Here is a 17,769-nt window from a genome sequence, read left to right as displayed (position 1 = left end):
CTCCTGCTTCTACCGGACGTTCCACTCTGGGTCCTGGTGGGAATCTTGTGGCTAAAATGCTCAGTGTTGGCCAGAAACATACGCCTGTCTCAGTCTGAGAAATGCCCAACGGCAGGAATTTAAAAAAAAAAAAAAAATGTTTAAATCTAGATCTTCAAGAACAGATGTCTGGACATTTTTTTTTAAACAACACAGCCACAAAATCACCATTCTGTGGGTCTGACATGATGGCATTCTTGAATTACTGCATTTAAAAATGAAGACTAAACAAATCTTAAAATATATCTTTAGAACTACTGGTTAAGATGTGTTCTTGCGACAAAAAAATATTCTTCAAATGTACAGCAATACTATCTGTGCCTTCTCTTGCTGGGAACACATAAATGATTTTTAAAGGTATTTTCTTACAGCATTTATAAGTATTCTCTTACAAACCTATTGGAGGTATTTTCTAACTCCTGAAATTATTTTGGTCTTCCGGGAATAGAAGTATCACATTTAAAGAACTACAGAACCAGCATTTGAGGACCTTCTCAACAATTTATTTGTTTCTAGTCTGCCTTGTTTCAAGAAGGATTTAAGGCAGTTCTTAGGTACATGAATAATGGATGGATAGAGTCTGGTTTTTTTTTTTAGCTCTTTAAAAGTGGAGACTTTGTTTTTTTTAAAGCCTCAGTATATTCATAACAGTTAATGAATTTTGAAACTTCAAGAGCGTTTGAAAATGTATTTAAGTAATACACATGTCTGCTTTCCAGAATTCATATTGCTTAGCAATGCTTTGAACTTTCTTTTTCCTGAGTTTTTTATAAAGGAATATGGTTTTTTTTATTTTAAATATAATATGTTCTCATCACACAGAGGGCATTTAGAAAGCACACCAATGTGTGTTAATGACTATTAAGGAAAAACAAAAACCCCACCGTAAACACATATCCTTTATGCGCATGTATTTAATTTTTTCTTTGCTCAGTTTTTCTGCTACTTTGTTCTTTGTAGTTCCTCATTCTGATTCTCCAAATTTGTCCTTTATTTTTTTCTCATTACAGTGTTGACTACATTTTAAATGTCACTAGAGAAATAGATAATTTTTTCCCTGGCTTATTTGCATATCATAACATCCGAGTCTACGACGAGGAAACAACAGACCTTCTTGCCCACTGGAACGAGGCGTACCATTTTATAAACAAAGCGAAGTAAGTGGGTGGAGAAGCGAAAGAAGCTGGTCTGAGGAGGAAACTGGCAGACGCTGGGTGGGCACAAATTAATGGCAATCCCAGACACACCGCCGTCTCCCGGTTTGTGGAGCCTTTGATGTCTGGTGGACCTCTGGTTTTAAACCACAGGACCCGTAGCACCAAAGGGACACGGTCACTGATCTCAAGGTGGGGACCCCAGGGAGCCTTCGTTTCCCCCATCCTTGACCGTGACATGGGACCCCACTTTTGTCGTTGGTGTCAAAAGTAGTATCAGAAAAGGATCTGACACCAAGTGGACATTCTTGGGAGCTCTGCCTTTGGGGAGTCGCTCAGCCAAAGGAGGGAGGGGGGTGGGCCAGGTCATATGTGGACTCTGGGCACTTTTGGGGCTGCGTCTGCCAAGAAAGCTGCTCAGGCAGGTGCCCCAAGGTATGGCCCAGCTTGTGCACCTGTGTTCATGCAACTTTCCTATTCATGGAAAGGAGCAGACCATCAGAGGTCCCCATTGCCCCGTGCCTGTCACTGGTGTCCCCCATCTTTAGTCCTCCCCTTATTCTCTTATGGAACAACTCTGCCTCACTGAGAGAAAACCCTCTGTGATGCTATCGAGAGAAACCCTGTCTTCTGCTTTGCACCCCATCAGGGGCAAAGCTATGTAACACGTCCTTACCAAATCTCAGTTTGTTTGCATTTTTTGGTGGGGGTTAGATTTCAGACCAGCAGTGAAACAAAAAAAAAAAAAAAAAATGCACATAACGGGGATGAATTTGAAGCCCGGGGTCTAGGAAGCGAGCCTGGACCCACCGGACCGGCCAGCTGCTTCCAGTGTAAACAGGCAGGCTGGTGGGTCTACGTGCTGTGCAAATAAAGCTTCCAGGTGCCACCCTGCCAGCCCTTTCCATTCTCGAGGAGGTGAGGTGTCGAGAGACCCCATCCTCGGCTTTGCCATATCCATGAAATCAGCCCCGACCGGGCCAGTACGGCCTCCCTGCAAACCACCAGTCCGCCTGGGTTCTTCCCCCCCCCTTCTGAGTCCAGGGTGCTGCTGCCCTCGCTCTGGCTCCTGGACCCTCCCGTCTGATGCACATCTTGCTCTCCTGAGGGCCTTGCAGCCTTCAGTGCGCTGACCCCGTTTGTCTGCAGTCACCCGCTCCCTGTCTCCATCTGCTGTCACAGCTGTGTGGCTTTTGCAGATGTCCCTTCAGCTGCCCCTTGGCTTCCTGCAAAAGAGCCTCTGATCTCCTGGCCCATCCCAGCGATCCCACTTTGTCCCTGAAGGCGGCCCGGTTTGGGAGCTCTCCCTGCACAGCTTGGCAAGACAGGGACAGATTTATCTCGATTTCCCATTGTGTGCTAATTGATTTTGCAGCGAAGCTATTTCCTTTAGAGGGTGTGTGGCCATCTGCTGCACAAATATCAGGACATAAGGGGGGGGTCTGGGCACGGAGATAACTTCAGGGTTTATAAAACTCCACTGGGGAACACCTGAGAGAAGGAAATTGTTGAAATTTCTGGACTCTCTCCTCCACCCACCCCCACCCCCACCCCCGCCGCCCCACCCCTGCAGGAGGAACCATTCCAAGTGCCTGGTGCATTGCAAGATGGGTGTCAGCCGATCCGCTTCCACGGTCATAGCCTACGCGATGAAGGAGTTTGGCTGGCCTCTGGAAAAAGCGTACAACTACGTGAAGCAGAAGCGCAGCATTACACGCCCCAACGCGGGCTTTATGAGGCAGCTGTCTGAGTATGAAGGCATCTTGGACGCGAGGTGGGTGACCGCCTGCTGAGAAGGATCGAGGGGACGGAGCGGGCTCCGCAGCTAAAACCCTGCTTCTGGGGGGAGGGGGGGGGCGGTGCGGTGCCGGTCTGAGAAAACAACCATTGTTTGGGGTTTGATTAGTGGTTTCCAGGAGGGATCTGTTTGATTTTGTTGGCACACACAGAAAGCTGTTTTGCTGCCGGAGGGAACGGTGCACAGCTTCTAATCCAAGGCATGACGTCATGTGCAGCACAGGCACGTGGACGTCCCCGTTTCCTGAGCATCTGCTTCGCGCCGAGCCGCGTGCCAGGCTTCGCCACGGGGCGGTTCCCAGGGCTGCAGAGCAGATACTCCCGGTGCTGACCAGCTGGGCCCCTCAGGGCGAGCTCGCCCATCTCCCCAAGCCTCGAGCCGAGCCTCCTCGGTGTCCTCTTCTGAGTTTGGGATTAAAGCCTCCCTGATAGGGTTGTTCTGAGATTTGTGTGAACGGTGCACAGGTTCGCCCTTGCAGGTGCTTTGCCATAGCTGGCCCACGGTGACATTTGAAATCTCTAACCCCCGTCCAGAAAAGGTCTGCAGAGTACAGGTTACCCCCCATGTTGGGGGGGAGGGGGGGAGGGAGGAGGAACAGGTGCGTGAGGTTAGCTTGTCCCACGCGGGCGGGTGCGCGCAGAGGGGAGGGAGCACTCCCCAGGTCTGTGGGCTCCCGAGGCTCCTGTGTGGGGAGGCCCCATGAAGGCGGATCCCCGCTGGACTCTGGGACTCCCTTCTGTTCTGGCGGTTTGGAGCCTCCCTGGATTATTTCTGACTGGTATTGTGAGGAGGCCACAAGCTGAGTCCACTGGCTTCTTGGCCACGTGTGAGAAGGCAGGAGTGCTCCGGCAGGGTCGAACGGGGTCTGAGGACAGCCCTCGACGTCTCTGGAGTCCCTTTGCTGCCAACCAGGGAGCAGCTGGACAGATCCCCGGGCGGGGCCCAGGGACGACGAGGAGGGGTTTGGGGGGAGGAGGGGGAGGAGGCGAGGGAGGGAGAGAGGTGGGTGGTCCTGCTCTCTCCCTTGGCCCTTCAGTCGCTTGCTGCACCATCAGGAGTTTGCAGCCTCACCAGGGGTCTTCAGGCTGAGTTCACAGCCACAAGGCGTGCACTGCCGGACAGCAGGGCCTTAGTTCACGCTGTCCTCTTACGTTTGCTTCTCTCGCCGTAACCCGCATACCCGCATGCTGTTGGCTACTGTGGCCCTAAGGTGCGTGGAGGTGACTGACTTACCTTATTTCACATTAAACTTTTGTCTTCTCTTTTTGTTTTTCATCCTTACATTAAAAATGTGTTATAACGGGGGCACCTGGGTGGCTCTGTCAGTTAAGTGTCCAGCTCTTGATTTCGGCTCACGTCATGATCTCATGGGTTGTGAGCTCGAGTCCCACGTCGGGCTCTGCTTGGGATTTCTCTCTCCCTCCAGTGTCTCTGCCCCTCCCCTGCACTCACACATTCTCTCTCTCTCTCTCTCTCAAAGTAAACATTTAAAAAAAATGTGTTATAACAATACTACTACAGTTTTAGAAGACCTAGTTTTAAATGTTTATTTTTGAGAGAGAGAACGCACACACGCGAGTGGGGAAGGGGCGGAGGGCGGGGTCCAGAGGATCTGAGGCAGGCTCCACACTGTCAGCCGAGAGCCCAGTGCGGAGCTTGAACTCTTAAACCGCGAGATCGAGACCTGAGCCGAAACCAAGAGTCAGACGCTTAACCGACTGAGCCGCCCAGGGGCCCACATTTCTGACCTAAATGCATGTTTCCAGTTTTTTTCAGACGTGGCCCCAAGTTAGTGCACATTCCGTGTTTACACAGTCAGGTCAGCGTGAGATCTGTATGTGCTGTCTGTTGCTGTCCTCACTGCCTCCCTACGGTGTGGGGAGGAGAGGATTCCCATCCTCGTTGACAGATGGCGAGACGGAGATGAAACACGCAGTGGAGTGGCTGAGTTCACAGAATGACACGGGACCCCAAGACCGTGTTGACCCTCGGGGTCTACACTGCTTTCACGTTACCCCGCCGCAGAGTCCCCGTGTGACAACGCCAATTAAGGCTCCCGACGTGCGCCCCAGTGGCCGAGGGTCCTAGTGATACCTCTGTCGGCCTCGGGCTGTCCCTCACCGGCTCCCCCCGCAACCCCTCTTCCGGGGACCCTCCGGGCACTGGCCCCCTCTGACTTTCCTCTGCCCTTCCTCCCCCGCAGCAAACAACGACACAACAAGCTGTGGCGCCAGCAGGGCGACACCTGCCTCCAGCCGCCCACGGAGGACCCCACAGGGTCTGGGGACTTCTTGCCGGAGACCCTGGACGGCACCCCAGAGGCCCAGCTGCCCTGCCTGGACGACGCTGCCCAGCCTGGGTTCCCAGACAGCAGGGCCCCAGGAGGAGCCGCCCTCCCCTGCTGCTTCCGGCGACTCTCAGACCCCCTCCTGCATCCCCCCGGCAGCGAGACCCGCAGCGTGGTCCACCTGGAGGACCTGGAGAGGGACGCCCTCCTGGAGGAAGCAGCCGAGGCAACCGAGGCACACAGGCCGGCCGCACATCCCCAGGAAGCTTCCGGACCCTGCGAGAAGGAGGTGAAGAAGAAGCTGGAGTTCGGGAGCCCCAAGGCCCGGAGTGGCTGGTCGCCCCAGGTGGAGGAGATGGAAGGGGAGGAGGCCCCGGGAGCAGGGCGGTGGGGGCGGCCCCCGCCCCAGCTGGACCAAAGCCTGCTCAACCGGGAAAACCTGAACAACAACAACAGCAAGAGGAGCTGTCCGGAGGACTTCGAGGTGGGCGCTGGGCTGGCCCGTCCTGCCCCCCTGCCAGCGGGCGCTATCGGAGGGGAGGGGCAGGTGTGCCCAGGTCAGGGGTCTGCGGGGCGCTCAGTCACGGCTCGGCTCGGGCTGCGCCTCCGGCTCGACTTCCTTCTTTCCTTTCTTTTTTATTTACTTTGAGAGAGGTGCAGAGAGCAAGTCAGGGAAGAGTAGAGAGAGGATCTCAAACAGGCTCTGTGCTGTCATCGTGGGGCCCAGCACGGGGCTCCAGCTCACAAACTGTGAGGTCATGATCTGAGCGGAGATCGGGAGTCAGACGCTCAACTGACTAAGCCACCCAGACGCCCCTCGATTTCTTCCTTACATAAAGTGGAAAGCAAGACTTAGCACCCAGCTTCACGTTGATCAACACAAGACCATTCTTATTTCATACCCTCCCTCACTTCCCCACACTCTGAATTGTCTTGAAACAAATCCCAGATGTGTCGCTTCAGTGGAGACACGACCACAATATCACCTCTAAGAAACCGGTGGGAACTGTTCCATATCATCAAGGGTCTGGTCTTCCGACTACTGTTCGGATGCTCGACTCCAGCAGTCCCCTGTGGCTCTCCTGTGTGGTGGGTTTCTGCAGCAAGGTCTTGGCAAGCTGGCGCTCGCTCAGAAAATCATTAATTCCACCAGGCTTTTCCTTCCTCCGAGCGGCCCAGGGGCGGAGGATGGGTTGGTGGGGGGTGTCCCGTGCCGCCCACTCTCGGCGTCCCCCCTCACTCTGCGCTGGCTCGCCACGGCGAGAGCACTCGGGAAGCCGGCAGGTGCCAGCATCCCCCGTACAGAGGGTTTGCCTTGGCCACCTTTTAATACGAATGAAGTGGGGCCGACCCACCACCGACCTCCAAACGATAAAACATTCCAGACGCCATGTTCCTGACTCAGGAATTTCTCCCGCCACTCCCCCTTCCCTCAAAGAGCAAATACCCATAAAGAGAGAGGACATAAGACCTCTGCCCAGGACAGTAGTGCCTCCATCAGTCTCAGAGGGCATGGGGTGAGTCGCAGAATGGAGGAGACGAGCAGCTTGGGTAAGAAGGTACGTGAAGGACACGGCCTGCCTTCCCTGGCCAGAATTTGATTGAACGGGTGACGTGATCAAGGGAATAGGACCAAGACACAAGCATTCATTCATTTGTTCAACTCTTGTTTGTGAGCTATGGCTCCAGGTTGGTGAGGGTTCATCTGTAAGACTATGCCTTCACTCAGCGTCCTGGTCCGTTTTCACTAGAAGACAGTAGACCCTCTGAGGGCGGGGACCATGTCTTGTTTGCAGCCCCTGCGCCTGATACAGCTCATGATGTGTGACAGGTGCTCCCTAAGTAGGAGTTGGACGAGTGACTTCTCTCCCAGCCGGTTGCTCCTCGGGCTCCGAAAGGTGGTCTTAAATCTCCCACCATGGGATCATTTCACCACGTGTTAGAACGTTAGGTCCTGAAGGTTTTAGAAGAAAACTTTGGTCAGAGTTCCGGGTTGCGAGTTCAGGCTGTAGGTCGGGAGTGATCTGGTCTCACCGGTTGACCTGGAAGCCGGCCCCAGGAGTCCTGAGTAGGCTAGGATTCTGCGGGAGACCAGGCCCCCCTGCCTCCCCCACCGCACGCTCTCCATATGCTCCCCTGCAGCCTCGAGGAATCATGGCTGGGTTTCCTTAGGATTCCTCCAGGACTGGACTACCCCGTGACTTCTTAGCTTGGGGGACCTACGTCTGTGACACCGGATGGGATTAACCCTTGACGGTCAGGGCCAGTGGCAGGCCACAGGGAGAAACGTACAATATCAGCCCTTCGCCAAAAAGCCTTTGTTTCAGACCAGCTTGGGAATCTCACAGCTAAACCACTGTCGGGGTGAGGGTCGGCCTCCCCCACCGCAGCCCATAGGAGCAGCCCTATGGGCACATGAGGGAGGTGAGCAGGTGCCCCGCCCATCAGAAGGGCACACTGTGGAGGCACAGGTCACACTGACCTAGAGGCAGGTGGTTTTCCTTGGAAAACATCACAAATGTGTGCTCCCTTGGTACATAAAACCCACCTTAGGGGCGCCTGGGTGGCTCAGTCCCTTAAGCGTCTGACCTCGGCTCAGGTCCTGATCTCGTGGTTCGTGAGTTCGAGCCCCGTGTCAGGCTCTGCTCACAGTGCAGAGCCTGCTTCCGGTCCTCTGTCTCCCTCGCTCTCTGCCCCTCCCCCCAAATAAATAAACAAAAGAACCACCTCAGCCTGGCTCCCTCATCCGAGACTATGGGCACCCGTATTTGGGTGGGTAAGATTAAGAGGGTCTTTCCAAAGCCATTTTTGCCCTTTGCCACCTCACTGTGAAGACCACAGTCCACAGCTACATGGTGGTTCTTTGGAGCCGTGCTGTATTCATGCTAGAAGGGCAGAGCCCCGTTTGCAGGCCACATACTCCCCAAGCACAGATTTGTTCCTAGAGGGAAAGGACGGGGGAGGCATCCACGTGAGATGGCAGAGGTGGGGTTGAGCAGGCCTTGCTCCTGACCACCCTGCTGGCTGTGTGGCCGGAGATTTCCCCGGGATCGTGGGCACATAGCTTCTGGAAAGTTTGGTTCGGCATCCCTAACCGCCACTGTTCGTGGCCCAGGGGGTTCAGAGAGGCCTCTGTTCCTGCACTGACTGAAGTGGGGGCTCCCTCTCCAGTGCCTGCCCCAGCCCCACCCCACGCCTTCCTCGTGTTCTGTGGCCACTGGCCCGTTACCGTATACTCACCACATTCTCGTCTCCTTTCAGCACGATGCTATATTCGGGATCCTTAACAAGGTGAAGCCTTCCTACAAATCCTGTGCCGACTGTATGTACCCTACAGCCAGCGGGGCTCCTGAGGCCTTCAGGGAGCGGGGCGAGAACCCCGGTGCCCCCGCCATCTGCACCCAGCCGACCTTCCTGCCCCACCTCACATCTTCCCCTGTGGCCTACACGTCCAGCAGGGCCCGAGCTTTAGAGAGACTGGCCTCTGGCCCAAGCGAAAGTCCCCCTTTCCTACCACCAGCAGGCTCGAGGAGGTCAGACGGTGGTGGCTTTGGGGCCGAAGCTGCCCCAGAGCCACCAGCTAGCCTTTCGGAACCTTCCAGAGAAACCCAAAGAGCCCTGCCAAAGTCCCTCCTTTTGAAGAACTCTCACTGTGATAAGAACCCTCCAAGCATGGAAGTGGCGAAGGATGAATCCCCACCCAAGAAAGATCCGAAGCCAGCCAAGGACCTGCGGCTTCTGTTCAGCAAAGAAGCTGAGAAACCAACCACCAACAGCTACTTGATGCAGCACCAGGAATCCATCATTCAGCTGCAGAAGGCGGGCTTGGTCCGGAAGCACACCAAAGAACTGGAGAGGTTAAAGGGCACGCCCGCAGACCCGGCTTCTCCCTCCAGGGACGGCACGACCAGCAGGCTGGAGGCCAGCATCCCCGAGGAGAACCCCGCTCCGCCGGGGCCCCTGCCGCTGCCCTCGCCTCTCTGGGAGTGACGAGAAGTCAGAGGCCCTCCCCGCTCCACTCGAAGGAGCCCCACTCAAGAGTCCCACCCCCTTCCTCTGCCGCCTGGATCACACCAGTCATTTCTCGAAAGACTTCCTGAAGACGATCTGCTACACCCCCACCTCCTCCTCCATGAGCTCCAACCTGACCCGGAGCTCCAGCAGCGACAGCATCCACAGCGTCCGAGGCAAGCCCGGGCTCGTGAAGCAGCGGACGCAGGAGATCGAGACCCGTCTCCGGCTGGCGGGCCTCACTGTCTCGTCCCCGCTGAAACGCTCACACTCTCTGGCCAAGCTCGGAAGTCTCAACTTCTCGACGGAGGACCTGTCCGGTGAGGCGGACGCGTCCACCCTCGCCGATTCCCGGGACGCTAAGTTGGGCGAGCCTTCCTTCTTGTGTGAGCCCCGGGCAAACCCAAGGAACCCAGCTGCAACCTCTCTGCCATCAGGGAAACCCGCTTCAGAAAACTTGAGAAGCCCCTTGTGGATGAGCAGGAGCTGACCCGCCTCTCGCTGCATTTGGACGGACACCATCACGTGATCCCTCCGTGCGTTTCACCGGGGGTTTTGGTCAGCCCCTTGTATCTTGATTTCTCCTAAACAGTGGACGCTCGGACTTTCCCCCTCTTGCCACAGAGAGGAGGGGAAGAGACAAAAAATAACGTAGCACAAGAAGAAAGGGGGAAGAAGCCAGCTGTGTGGCCCTGGAGAGCCAGAAGCCGTCGGCCAGTAGATACAAAACCCTGATCCCCAAGTCCTGTGGTTTCAGGAAGAATCCGGTTTTAAAAAAGCATATACGGATGTGCAGACACATCGCAAGTACTCCCTTGGCACCGTGCGAAAGAACGGGAGCCGAGATGGCTCCGTCGCCACGCGCACGTCCCTAGCTCATTCAGGCCCTCGCGGGGAAACCCTTGGATGGCAATATTAAGTCCTACCTCTGTTCTTGCTGTGCTTTTTGTTTTTAAGATACAATAGTGACCCAGGCTCGTTCCAGGGAATGATGCTGTGTCAGAAAAGGTTTTTTCCAAAAGAGAATTTTTTTCTTTGGTCCCCACCAAAAAAAAAAAAAACACCCCAAAAAGCGTTAAGACTTTTAAGTCGACCGCACCAAGCGCCGCTAGGTAAAGTTAACAGGAAGTCGTCCAGTGCCGTTGTTGAACCAACTCTATGGCGCGTGGAGATCATCCGTACGGTTGACTTCTGTGTCCTGGTTGTGTTGTTACCGCTGAGTGATGCGCGTCTGGCCAGCGCCGGGGCGAGGGGCGGGGGGGCGGGAACGTACGTGACGTCCTTGGTCGTTGCCAATGGCAAAGTTTAAAGTGCCCCCAACCTGGGGAGGAGGACCCACGACGCACTGCGGGTCCCTCATCCGCTGCTGGACCCGGTGCGGTTGTGTTGAGGCTTTGGAAGTGATTGAGCGTCTGGTGGGGACGGTGGTGCCGCCACTTGGATCGATTGTCCTGCTTGGATCGATCGAACCTGCCCTCGGGTTCCTTGGGTCACAGGAGCGTGTTTGGGGAGGCAGAGGGGGTCTCCCTCCTGGGGAACGACTCTGCAGCAGCTCCTCAGAGAAACGAGATGATGGAAAAGCTTCCCAGATGTTTACAGCTGCCCCTTCCTTAGGTGAGGACACTGCTTCCTGTTTCTCTCTGGCTCTTCCTCGCGGTGAGGCCAGAGCGGAGGAGAGGTCTGTCGTCCCGGCCTGGGCTCCAGGTAGCCCCCTTTCAGAATCCAGTGAGCTGCACACGTCATGCTGTCACTGGCTCCGGGCTGGGGGGGAGGGGGGGGTGGCGGTGGGGGAGGGGCTCCGCAGGTGTTGTGCGGAGCCCCTGTTAAAATATTTTGGAGAGTGAGAAAAGAGGCTCGGTGGGTAAGGCAGAAAGGTTTCATCCAAGGAGGCAGAAAACTGGTGTACGGACCCATGGGCCAAGAACATTTTTAAGAGGTCACAAAAAAATAACAATACGCAACAGGTGCCAGGTAGCCAGCGAAGCTTAAGATACTCACCCTCGAGCCCTTTATAAAGTTTGCGGACCCTGGGCTTTATTCGACACCTCGGGGCTCCAGAACAAAACTGGCGAATCTGAAGGCCCTCCCTGCCTCTTGGACACCTCAGGCCAAACACTTGCCTTCTCCCGACCCAGACCTTGCCAGCCCCCCCCCCCCCCGCCCCGCGCGGCTCTCACGCAGGGTAGGGTCGCTGTGTAGGTGCGAGGGCACTGCTGGCCGAAGCTTTCCCGGAGTATAGCTGGCTCTCCGCTGGCGGCCAGATTGGTTCAGTGAAACTACAAGCCTCCCAGGCCCAGCCAAGCTCCGAAAGTGGGCGAAGGAGTCGCCCTCTTACGTTTTACATTGGTCAGACCTGGGCCCCCCGAGAGCACTCCGGGAAGGATCTTCAGGAACAAGGGTGATCCACATTCCAACTAGTGGGTAGAGTCTGTGCAAAAATGCTCTCTCCAGGAACTTTTCCTCTCTGGCATTCTTTTTTATTTTTATTTTTTATTATTTTTTTTCTAACATTACGTTACTTTATAGGAATTTATTTTCCCACCTGTCAATCCAAACCACCTTAAAAGGTGATTATCTGCTTCTTCCTGAAAACCCTTTTGGGTACCCTGCCCCCCCCCCCCACTCCCGCCACCGCCCTGGCCAAAAGAAACATATTCTCAAAAAACATACCAAGTTCAGTACGTTTTGCCAAATTAAATTTCATGTGGTGGCTCAATTTTTGTGTCAAAATAATCCTTTAGATTTGACGCTGACAGGCTTGGGTTGCTCTTTTAAGACCAGGTCTGTGTGTGAGAACCGGATGTTTTTAATTTTCAAAGTGTAGGAGGAGGATTAGGAATTTGAATGAGTCTTTGGCTTCCGGTTGCCCATTTGTCTTCAGAAGCATGGCTCGCCTTTCAGCGTCTACACAGACCAGGGCCCAGGTCCCCATTATCAGAGCAAAATGAAGCCCTCTTGATTTAATGGCTACCACTCTGGCCTGGAGGAAAGGATCAAAGCTTTTCTCCCAGACCCAGAGGAGCAAGAATACCCCGCCAGGCTTGGGGGCACCCTGGCAAAGACAGGCTCACGCTGGCCCCCGGAAGAGGAATTTAGTGCCACACGACATTCCATGTCTTGACAGATGCCCCGTCTCGTCTTCCTTGCTGATGGCGAGAATTCTGAACATGGGTGGCACAAGTTAGAGGCAGGGTCTTTGCTGTGAAAGTCGTTGGTTTTGGTGACCACCCTCTTCGGAGAACGCCCTTGCTGAAACAGAAAGCAGAAGTTTTCTAAGTCAGCTTGATAATCTCCCTGAGCCTTGACCCGCTTTTCACGTACTGTCTCGCCTCTCTCTCTTTTGCTTTAATTCCTGTGGCATGCCAGAAGTTAGACTCAGCTTCCCCAGATGTTCATCTTGCATTGATTCGGGGCAGGGAGGGTCTTCTTGTGAAGCTTTAAGTATTCGGGGGAAACTGGTCACGGAGAGAGAAACCACAGGACCCCCTGGTCATGATCTGACAATGCCGATTTCAGTTTCTTGGCCGGGTAGCTACTGCAGGGCCTTGGAGCGATGTCCATCACCGCGTGAACTTGAGAACAAAGTTGCCCGCTCTTGGCATTCCCTGCTGCTTTGATCTCACAGTGTGGGGACCCATGCCGAGCTCTGGGTGCCCAACAGCACGCTCCTGGGTAGTGGGTAGCGGTACCCTGTCCGTCATGCATGAGATCGCTCACTAGCTGCTCACAGATGGCTGCACTGTGCCAGCCTCTTCTGTTCCACCCCACACCTCTCGCCAAAAACCATTCCAGCCCCTTCTAGAGCCTTTTCCCTCCCGGATAAGCCCAGAGGATGCCACAGAATTAACCTCCTCAGGACAGCCCTGGACTTAGGCACCCCTGTCTCTCCACACCGGCCAGATCCCAGAAGGTTCATGACTCGCCCTGCTCCCCTGGGACCATTTCTCCCCAGTGAGAAGAAATGCTACATCGTCAAGGTCATAGAAGTAACCTTACCCAAGGTGTCCGAAGAGAGACGTGCCCTCCGTTGACAGGAAATGCCCGGTGCTGGCATACATTTCACCCAGCGCTCCTCCGGCTTGCCACCTGGCGGGGCTTCCCGCAGACACAGCGAGGACAGGAGCACTAGGCAGGCTAAGGAGTTTGTGACACAGCATGGTGCAGGTTCACCTGCTCTGCTCCCACCCCGCAGGTTCTTGCCGATGCTGCATGCCAAACCCAGGTAGTTGATCGACCCCCACGCTCAGCTACTTGGTCTTACTGTGTGCGTTCCGTCACCGAATCCCCGTGTGTAGGAGTTCACGCCGCATCGACAGATCTACAGCTTGAATCACATCATCCTGTGGGCCACTTCTGTCCCACCCACATCCATGCCGTGTCCCCCGAGTCCGAAGCGGACCACCTTGACCCATCGGGAGTGGGGCTGTGCAGCGGTCCCCACAGCAGACCTGGACGTGACCACCTTTTGTCTTGCAGCCGGTGCCCTGGCCTCAGTCAGTCTCTTAAATAGGAGTCTTTATAACCAGCCCTCCAGCCCTCCGCGGTCCTTTGTGTTGGCCATGCCACACAAGAAGGTGGCTGCTTCCTCCCCCCTCTTCCGACACTGTAATTGTTGTTTTACAATTGAGTGCCTTAATAATAGTTTACGAATACTGTGTATTTATGGGAAACTGTTAAGCTCTCACCTGTGACTGGACCTTCGCCTTGTCGGTGGTGGTTGGCGTGCGGGCCGGAGCTCGCCCTGCCCCACGCATGTGCTCATCTGCTGCGCGGTCGTGCGTGGGGGTGGGGGGACTTACAGGTGTCCAAGAGCATCAGGGGTTCCTGCAGGCAAGGCAGGCGCTGGCTCACGCCGCGCCCCACAGTTGCAAGGAAAGCACGGAATTTGGCTTGCTAGCCAGCTGGGGGGTGGCATCCCGCCCCGTCACACGATTGTACTGTCTCATAGAGATCTCTTACCACCGAGGCCACCCTGTCTCCCCCCGTGCCGGTGTCCTGAGCTCTCTGCAACAAAACGCAGGTGCAGGCACCACCCCCTGCAAAATCAGGAACTCTACAAGATAAGTTCTTTGGTTTTCAGAAGCTGCCAGTGGGTTCCAGCGTGTTGCGTTACGGTATCGATGATTTTTTTTTTATTATATTGTTTTTCTTCTTGTTTTTTTACATATATATTTAAAAGGCAGTATCTTTTGTACTGTGAATTTGCAGTAGAAGATGCATAACGCACTTTTTCTTCTGTTGGTGCGTACTGTAATAGTTCGTGTGCTTCTCGTGATGAGAATAAACTTTTTCTTTATACGTGTTTGATGACCTATGAACTTGTGCAGAAGGAAACTGCTTCTTCAATCCTTGCCTAGACAGTCAGACATAGCTGCGTCATCCCGACAGCCGGTCTTTACTGAGCACCTACTGTGCGCTAAGCCCTGTACGAAAAACCCAGACACGTTAGACCGAAGAAAGAACCAAGGGCAGAAATGTGAGCTCCTCCAGGAATTGTCTGGTTTTCCTTCTGGTTTTGTCAGTGAGGAAGAACAGGCCCACTTGCGGGTGGTCATGGGACTTGTTCGCTGGCTGGTGTCTCTTCTTGCACAAGCAGAAGACAGCTAACTGGCGTGTGCTCCTCAGACCCACCTAAGCTATGCCAGCCACACGTCACGGGGGAGGGGACTGTGGAGGCTAATTATCGCTAGTGACCGAGGCAGGAATCCCAGGGAACTTCAGTTGCTACACACAACAGAGGCTTATCTCACGCCCAGGTCACAATCCATGGCAGGTCAGGACCTTTGGGTGGCTCTCCAGCCTTGGTGACTCACGAAGCTGAGCTACTTGGCATTTTAAACCCTGTGCTATCTCGGTGTTCTTTGCTTCTGGCTGTGCAGTCGGGGGAAAGAGCATGGGGACGCTCATTCTTCACGGCCTTTGGACGCAATACATCACACGTCCAGACCGCCGGGAGGTGTGCGGGCACACGTGCTTGGTGGGCAGCACCGTCTGCCACAGGGACCTTGGCGCGACCACTGAATTCCAGTGCCTGTGGATCCACGAAATACTTTGTTGAGTTCACCCCGGCTTGCTGGGTCTGTCACCTGGACTCCCAGAAGACAGATGGATAAACCGGAATGCAAGCTGATTACTTTAGAACAAGAATTATTAGCCGTCAAGCAGGTCAGATTACTCTCCCTTGCCAATTAGCACATTGAGTCCTCTAGGCGAATCTACATTTGAAGCCAAACTATGGTCAGGAATTGCTTCTTGAGTAGGAAATCAAAGCAGAAGGTCTGGGGAGGTGGTTCTCAGGGGCCACGCCAGGAAGCTGCGGGGCAGTCCTTTCTGTAAGATGTTTTTGAAATCAAACCACCAAGGGTCATGGTTCAGGACAGTCTTCGTTGGCAAGGCTGGAGACACCTCATAAATTCTCTTCAGGCTCCAAATATGAATCAGAGCCCAGGGATCGGGCCCAGCACTCTGTATGTTCCCGATGGATTCCCTGGGAATTCTAAAGACCAAGTTCAAACACCATCAAAATAAGAATGTGACACAGTGGAGCAGGCTTCCACTTAGCTGGTTACAATCACATTCCATGCATGCTTTCTAGAGACAACACCCACATCCCTCTAACAGAATGCGGGGGTGTTGCCAAAACCCACCAGATACTCATTTACCCAGGGCCCTGGCAGAATGTTCCTACAATTGGCTGACTTTACCCCGATTTCACCCCCAAGAGTAACAGTCCTGAGGTGGAGTGAGAGCCCAGATCACGCCTCCAGCCGGGGGGGTAGTTTTGCACACGAGGACGCTCCTGCCTGTTTGTGTTTACGCCCAGAGAAGCCCCTCTTGGCGAGATGCTTGGAGGGGGCTCCAGAAGGCAGAGCTTGGAGAACGGCATTTCGGAAGGCAGTGGGAGGGGAAGCCCTTCCTAAAGACGTCTCCTGCCCAGGAAAGACCAGCCACGCACCCTGCGCCCCAGCGGTAGGGAGCAGATTCTACTGGTCCTTCTGTGTACCCAGCACTTCACGGAAGGAGTCCCACTGAGTCCTTCAGACAGCCCTGTTGATGTTACCCACAGTTTACGCGTGAAGAGACGGGCCTGCAGAGTGTAAGTGATTTGCCCGTGGCCACATGTGGAAAGCGGTGAAGCCAGTCAGTACTGCTTCTTCCCCACCTAAAACCTTGCCAAGAAGCAAGCTGAAGCTGCATTCTTCATCTCCCTATAGGTGTCAGCAAGAAAGCACAGGAGTCAGAAATGAAGCCTCCCTCCCGCCCCTGGGAAATCTGACCTACGTCCAGCTCCAAAGGCTATTTGGACAACATAAGGTGTGTGTCTCTTGCCCAAGTCGTAGCCACCATTTTTGGGTTTTTTTTTTTTTTTTTTTTTTTTTTGCCTTTAAAGGGAAACTGCTCGTGCATCCTGAAGTATATCTATAAAGGGTCCCATTTCAGCTTGAAAGTCCTCTTGTTGTACACGGTTCCAGCAGATAAAATGTTGGTGTTGGCACAAGCAGCCTCCCGGCACAGAAAAGGATGCAGGGGACCCCGGTGCTAAGAGACACGTTCTCCTGCAGGTGGTATGTTGGAGGTGGTGAGCTCCCTCTAGTTTTGAAATCGGATATCAATGGGTTAAGAACAATGTTACCTACCTCACGGAGCCGGTGATTTGAGAATTAGCCGATAATGTACGGAACCCCCTTTTGCCTGGCACGCCATCCACGCCGAATCGACGGTGGCCGTTATTGTTGGTACTGGGCAGGAGGGACGGAGGGGAGGGAGGCAGGAAGGAAGTAACGTACACCGGGCACCTACTACTGACAAGCGGTGGTCCGCACAGCAGACATGAGCCCGTTTTACAAATGAGGGTTGGAAGCTCAGAGGGTTAGGGAGTATGGGTCAGAGCCCCACAGCCAGAAAGGGACAGAGGTCCAGGGTGTCTGACTCCAAATTCATCTACTTTCTACCCCACCACCCTCTCCCCAAAGATAATAGCCCACCATGTACTTAGTGCAATGCTCAGCATAGCAGGTGCTCAATAAATACCTCATGATTGTGAACGAGTGAGCAAATGAATGAAACACGCTGTGACAGTGAACCCTAGTTTCATTCACCAAGGCCTAGAAAGTTTGGGGACACCCATGCCTGCCTAAACCAAGTTCCTCCGGGGCAAGGGCAGTGTCTGTCACCTCCTGGACCCCAGCAAGGGCTTGGCACATTTGACTGAAACTTAGGTCAATACGGGGCATTAGCTGTGACTCTAAGAATCCTGAGTTGTTCAGAGTCCAAAAGAATCTGAAAGGTCACCCAAGCCGGGTCCCTTTATCACATCCATCCATTCTTGCATTCTTCCCCCATTCTCAGCTCCCCTGCCATGTGTCATGCCCTGGGGACAAAGAGGAGGCCATCTGTTTCATCCCTGGGGGGTCCTGACAGAAAACCCTCTTGCAAAAGACAAGAAGGAAATATACCACCTGCTAACGGAAATGGAGTTG

General features: G+C 54.2%; 1 protein-coding gene and 2 long non-coding RNA genes across 3 annotated transcripts in view; 2 read left to right on the top strand and 1 right to left on the bottom strand.

Moving 5' to 3' along the window:
• The window catches only part of SSH1 (slingshot protein phosphatase 1), a 62,213-nt gene extending 49,170 nt beyond the window's left edge, over positions 1–13,043 (top strand). Inside the window, 5 exon segments of the mRNA XM_053902115.1 lie at positions 1,050–1,196; positions 2,767–2,967; positions 5,195–5,762; positions 8,540–9,256; positions 9,258–13,043. Coding sequence (XP_053758090.1) covers positions 1,050–1,196; positions 2,767–2,967; positions 5,195–5,762; positions 8,540–9,256; positions 9,258–9,779 — 2,155 coding nt within the window. The 3' untranslated portion in view covers positions 9,780–13,043.
• On the bottom strand, positions 6,143–8,630 carry LOC109277491 (uncharacterized). The gene is made up of 2 exons (XR_002085169.2): positions 8,519–8,630; positions 6,143–7,232 (listed from the first exon to the last, which is right to left on the bottom strand). It is a non-coding gene; the product is annotated as an uncharacterized LOC109277491 (long non-coding RNA).
• A 1,033-nt stretch (positions 13,044–14,076) lies between the features above and the next one.
• LOC109277492 (uncharacterized) lies at positions 14,077–17,334 on the top strand. Its single transcript, XR_008422154.1, has 2 exons — positions 14,077–16,385; positions 16,504–17,334. It is a non-coding gene; the product is annotated as an uncharacterized LOC109277492 (long non-coding RNA).
• The last annotated feature ends 435 nt before the right edge of the window (positions 17,335–17,769 follow it).

Source organism: Panthera pardus, unplaced genomic scaffold, assembly GCF_024362965.1.
Source record: "Panthera pardus isolate Hobbes unplaced genomic scaffold, ASM2436296v1 HiC_scaffold_15, whole genome shotgun sequence".
In the NCBI taxonomy this organism is placed as follows: domain Eukaryota; kingdom Metazoa; phylum Chordata; class Mammalia; order Carnivora; family Felidae; genus Panthera; species Panthera pardus.
The sequence above is the reverse complement of the archived record's forward strand: the minus strand, read 5'-3'. Positions and strand labels throughout refer to the sequence as shown.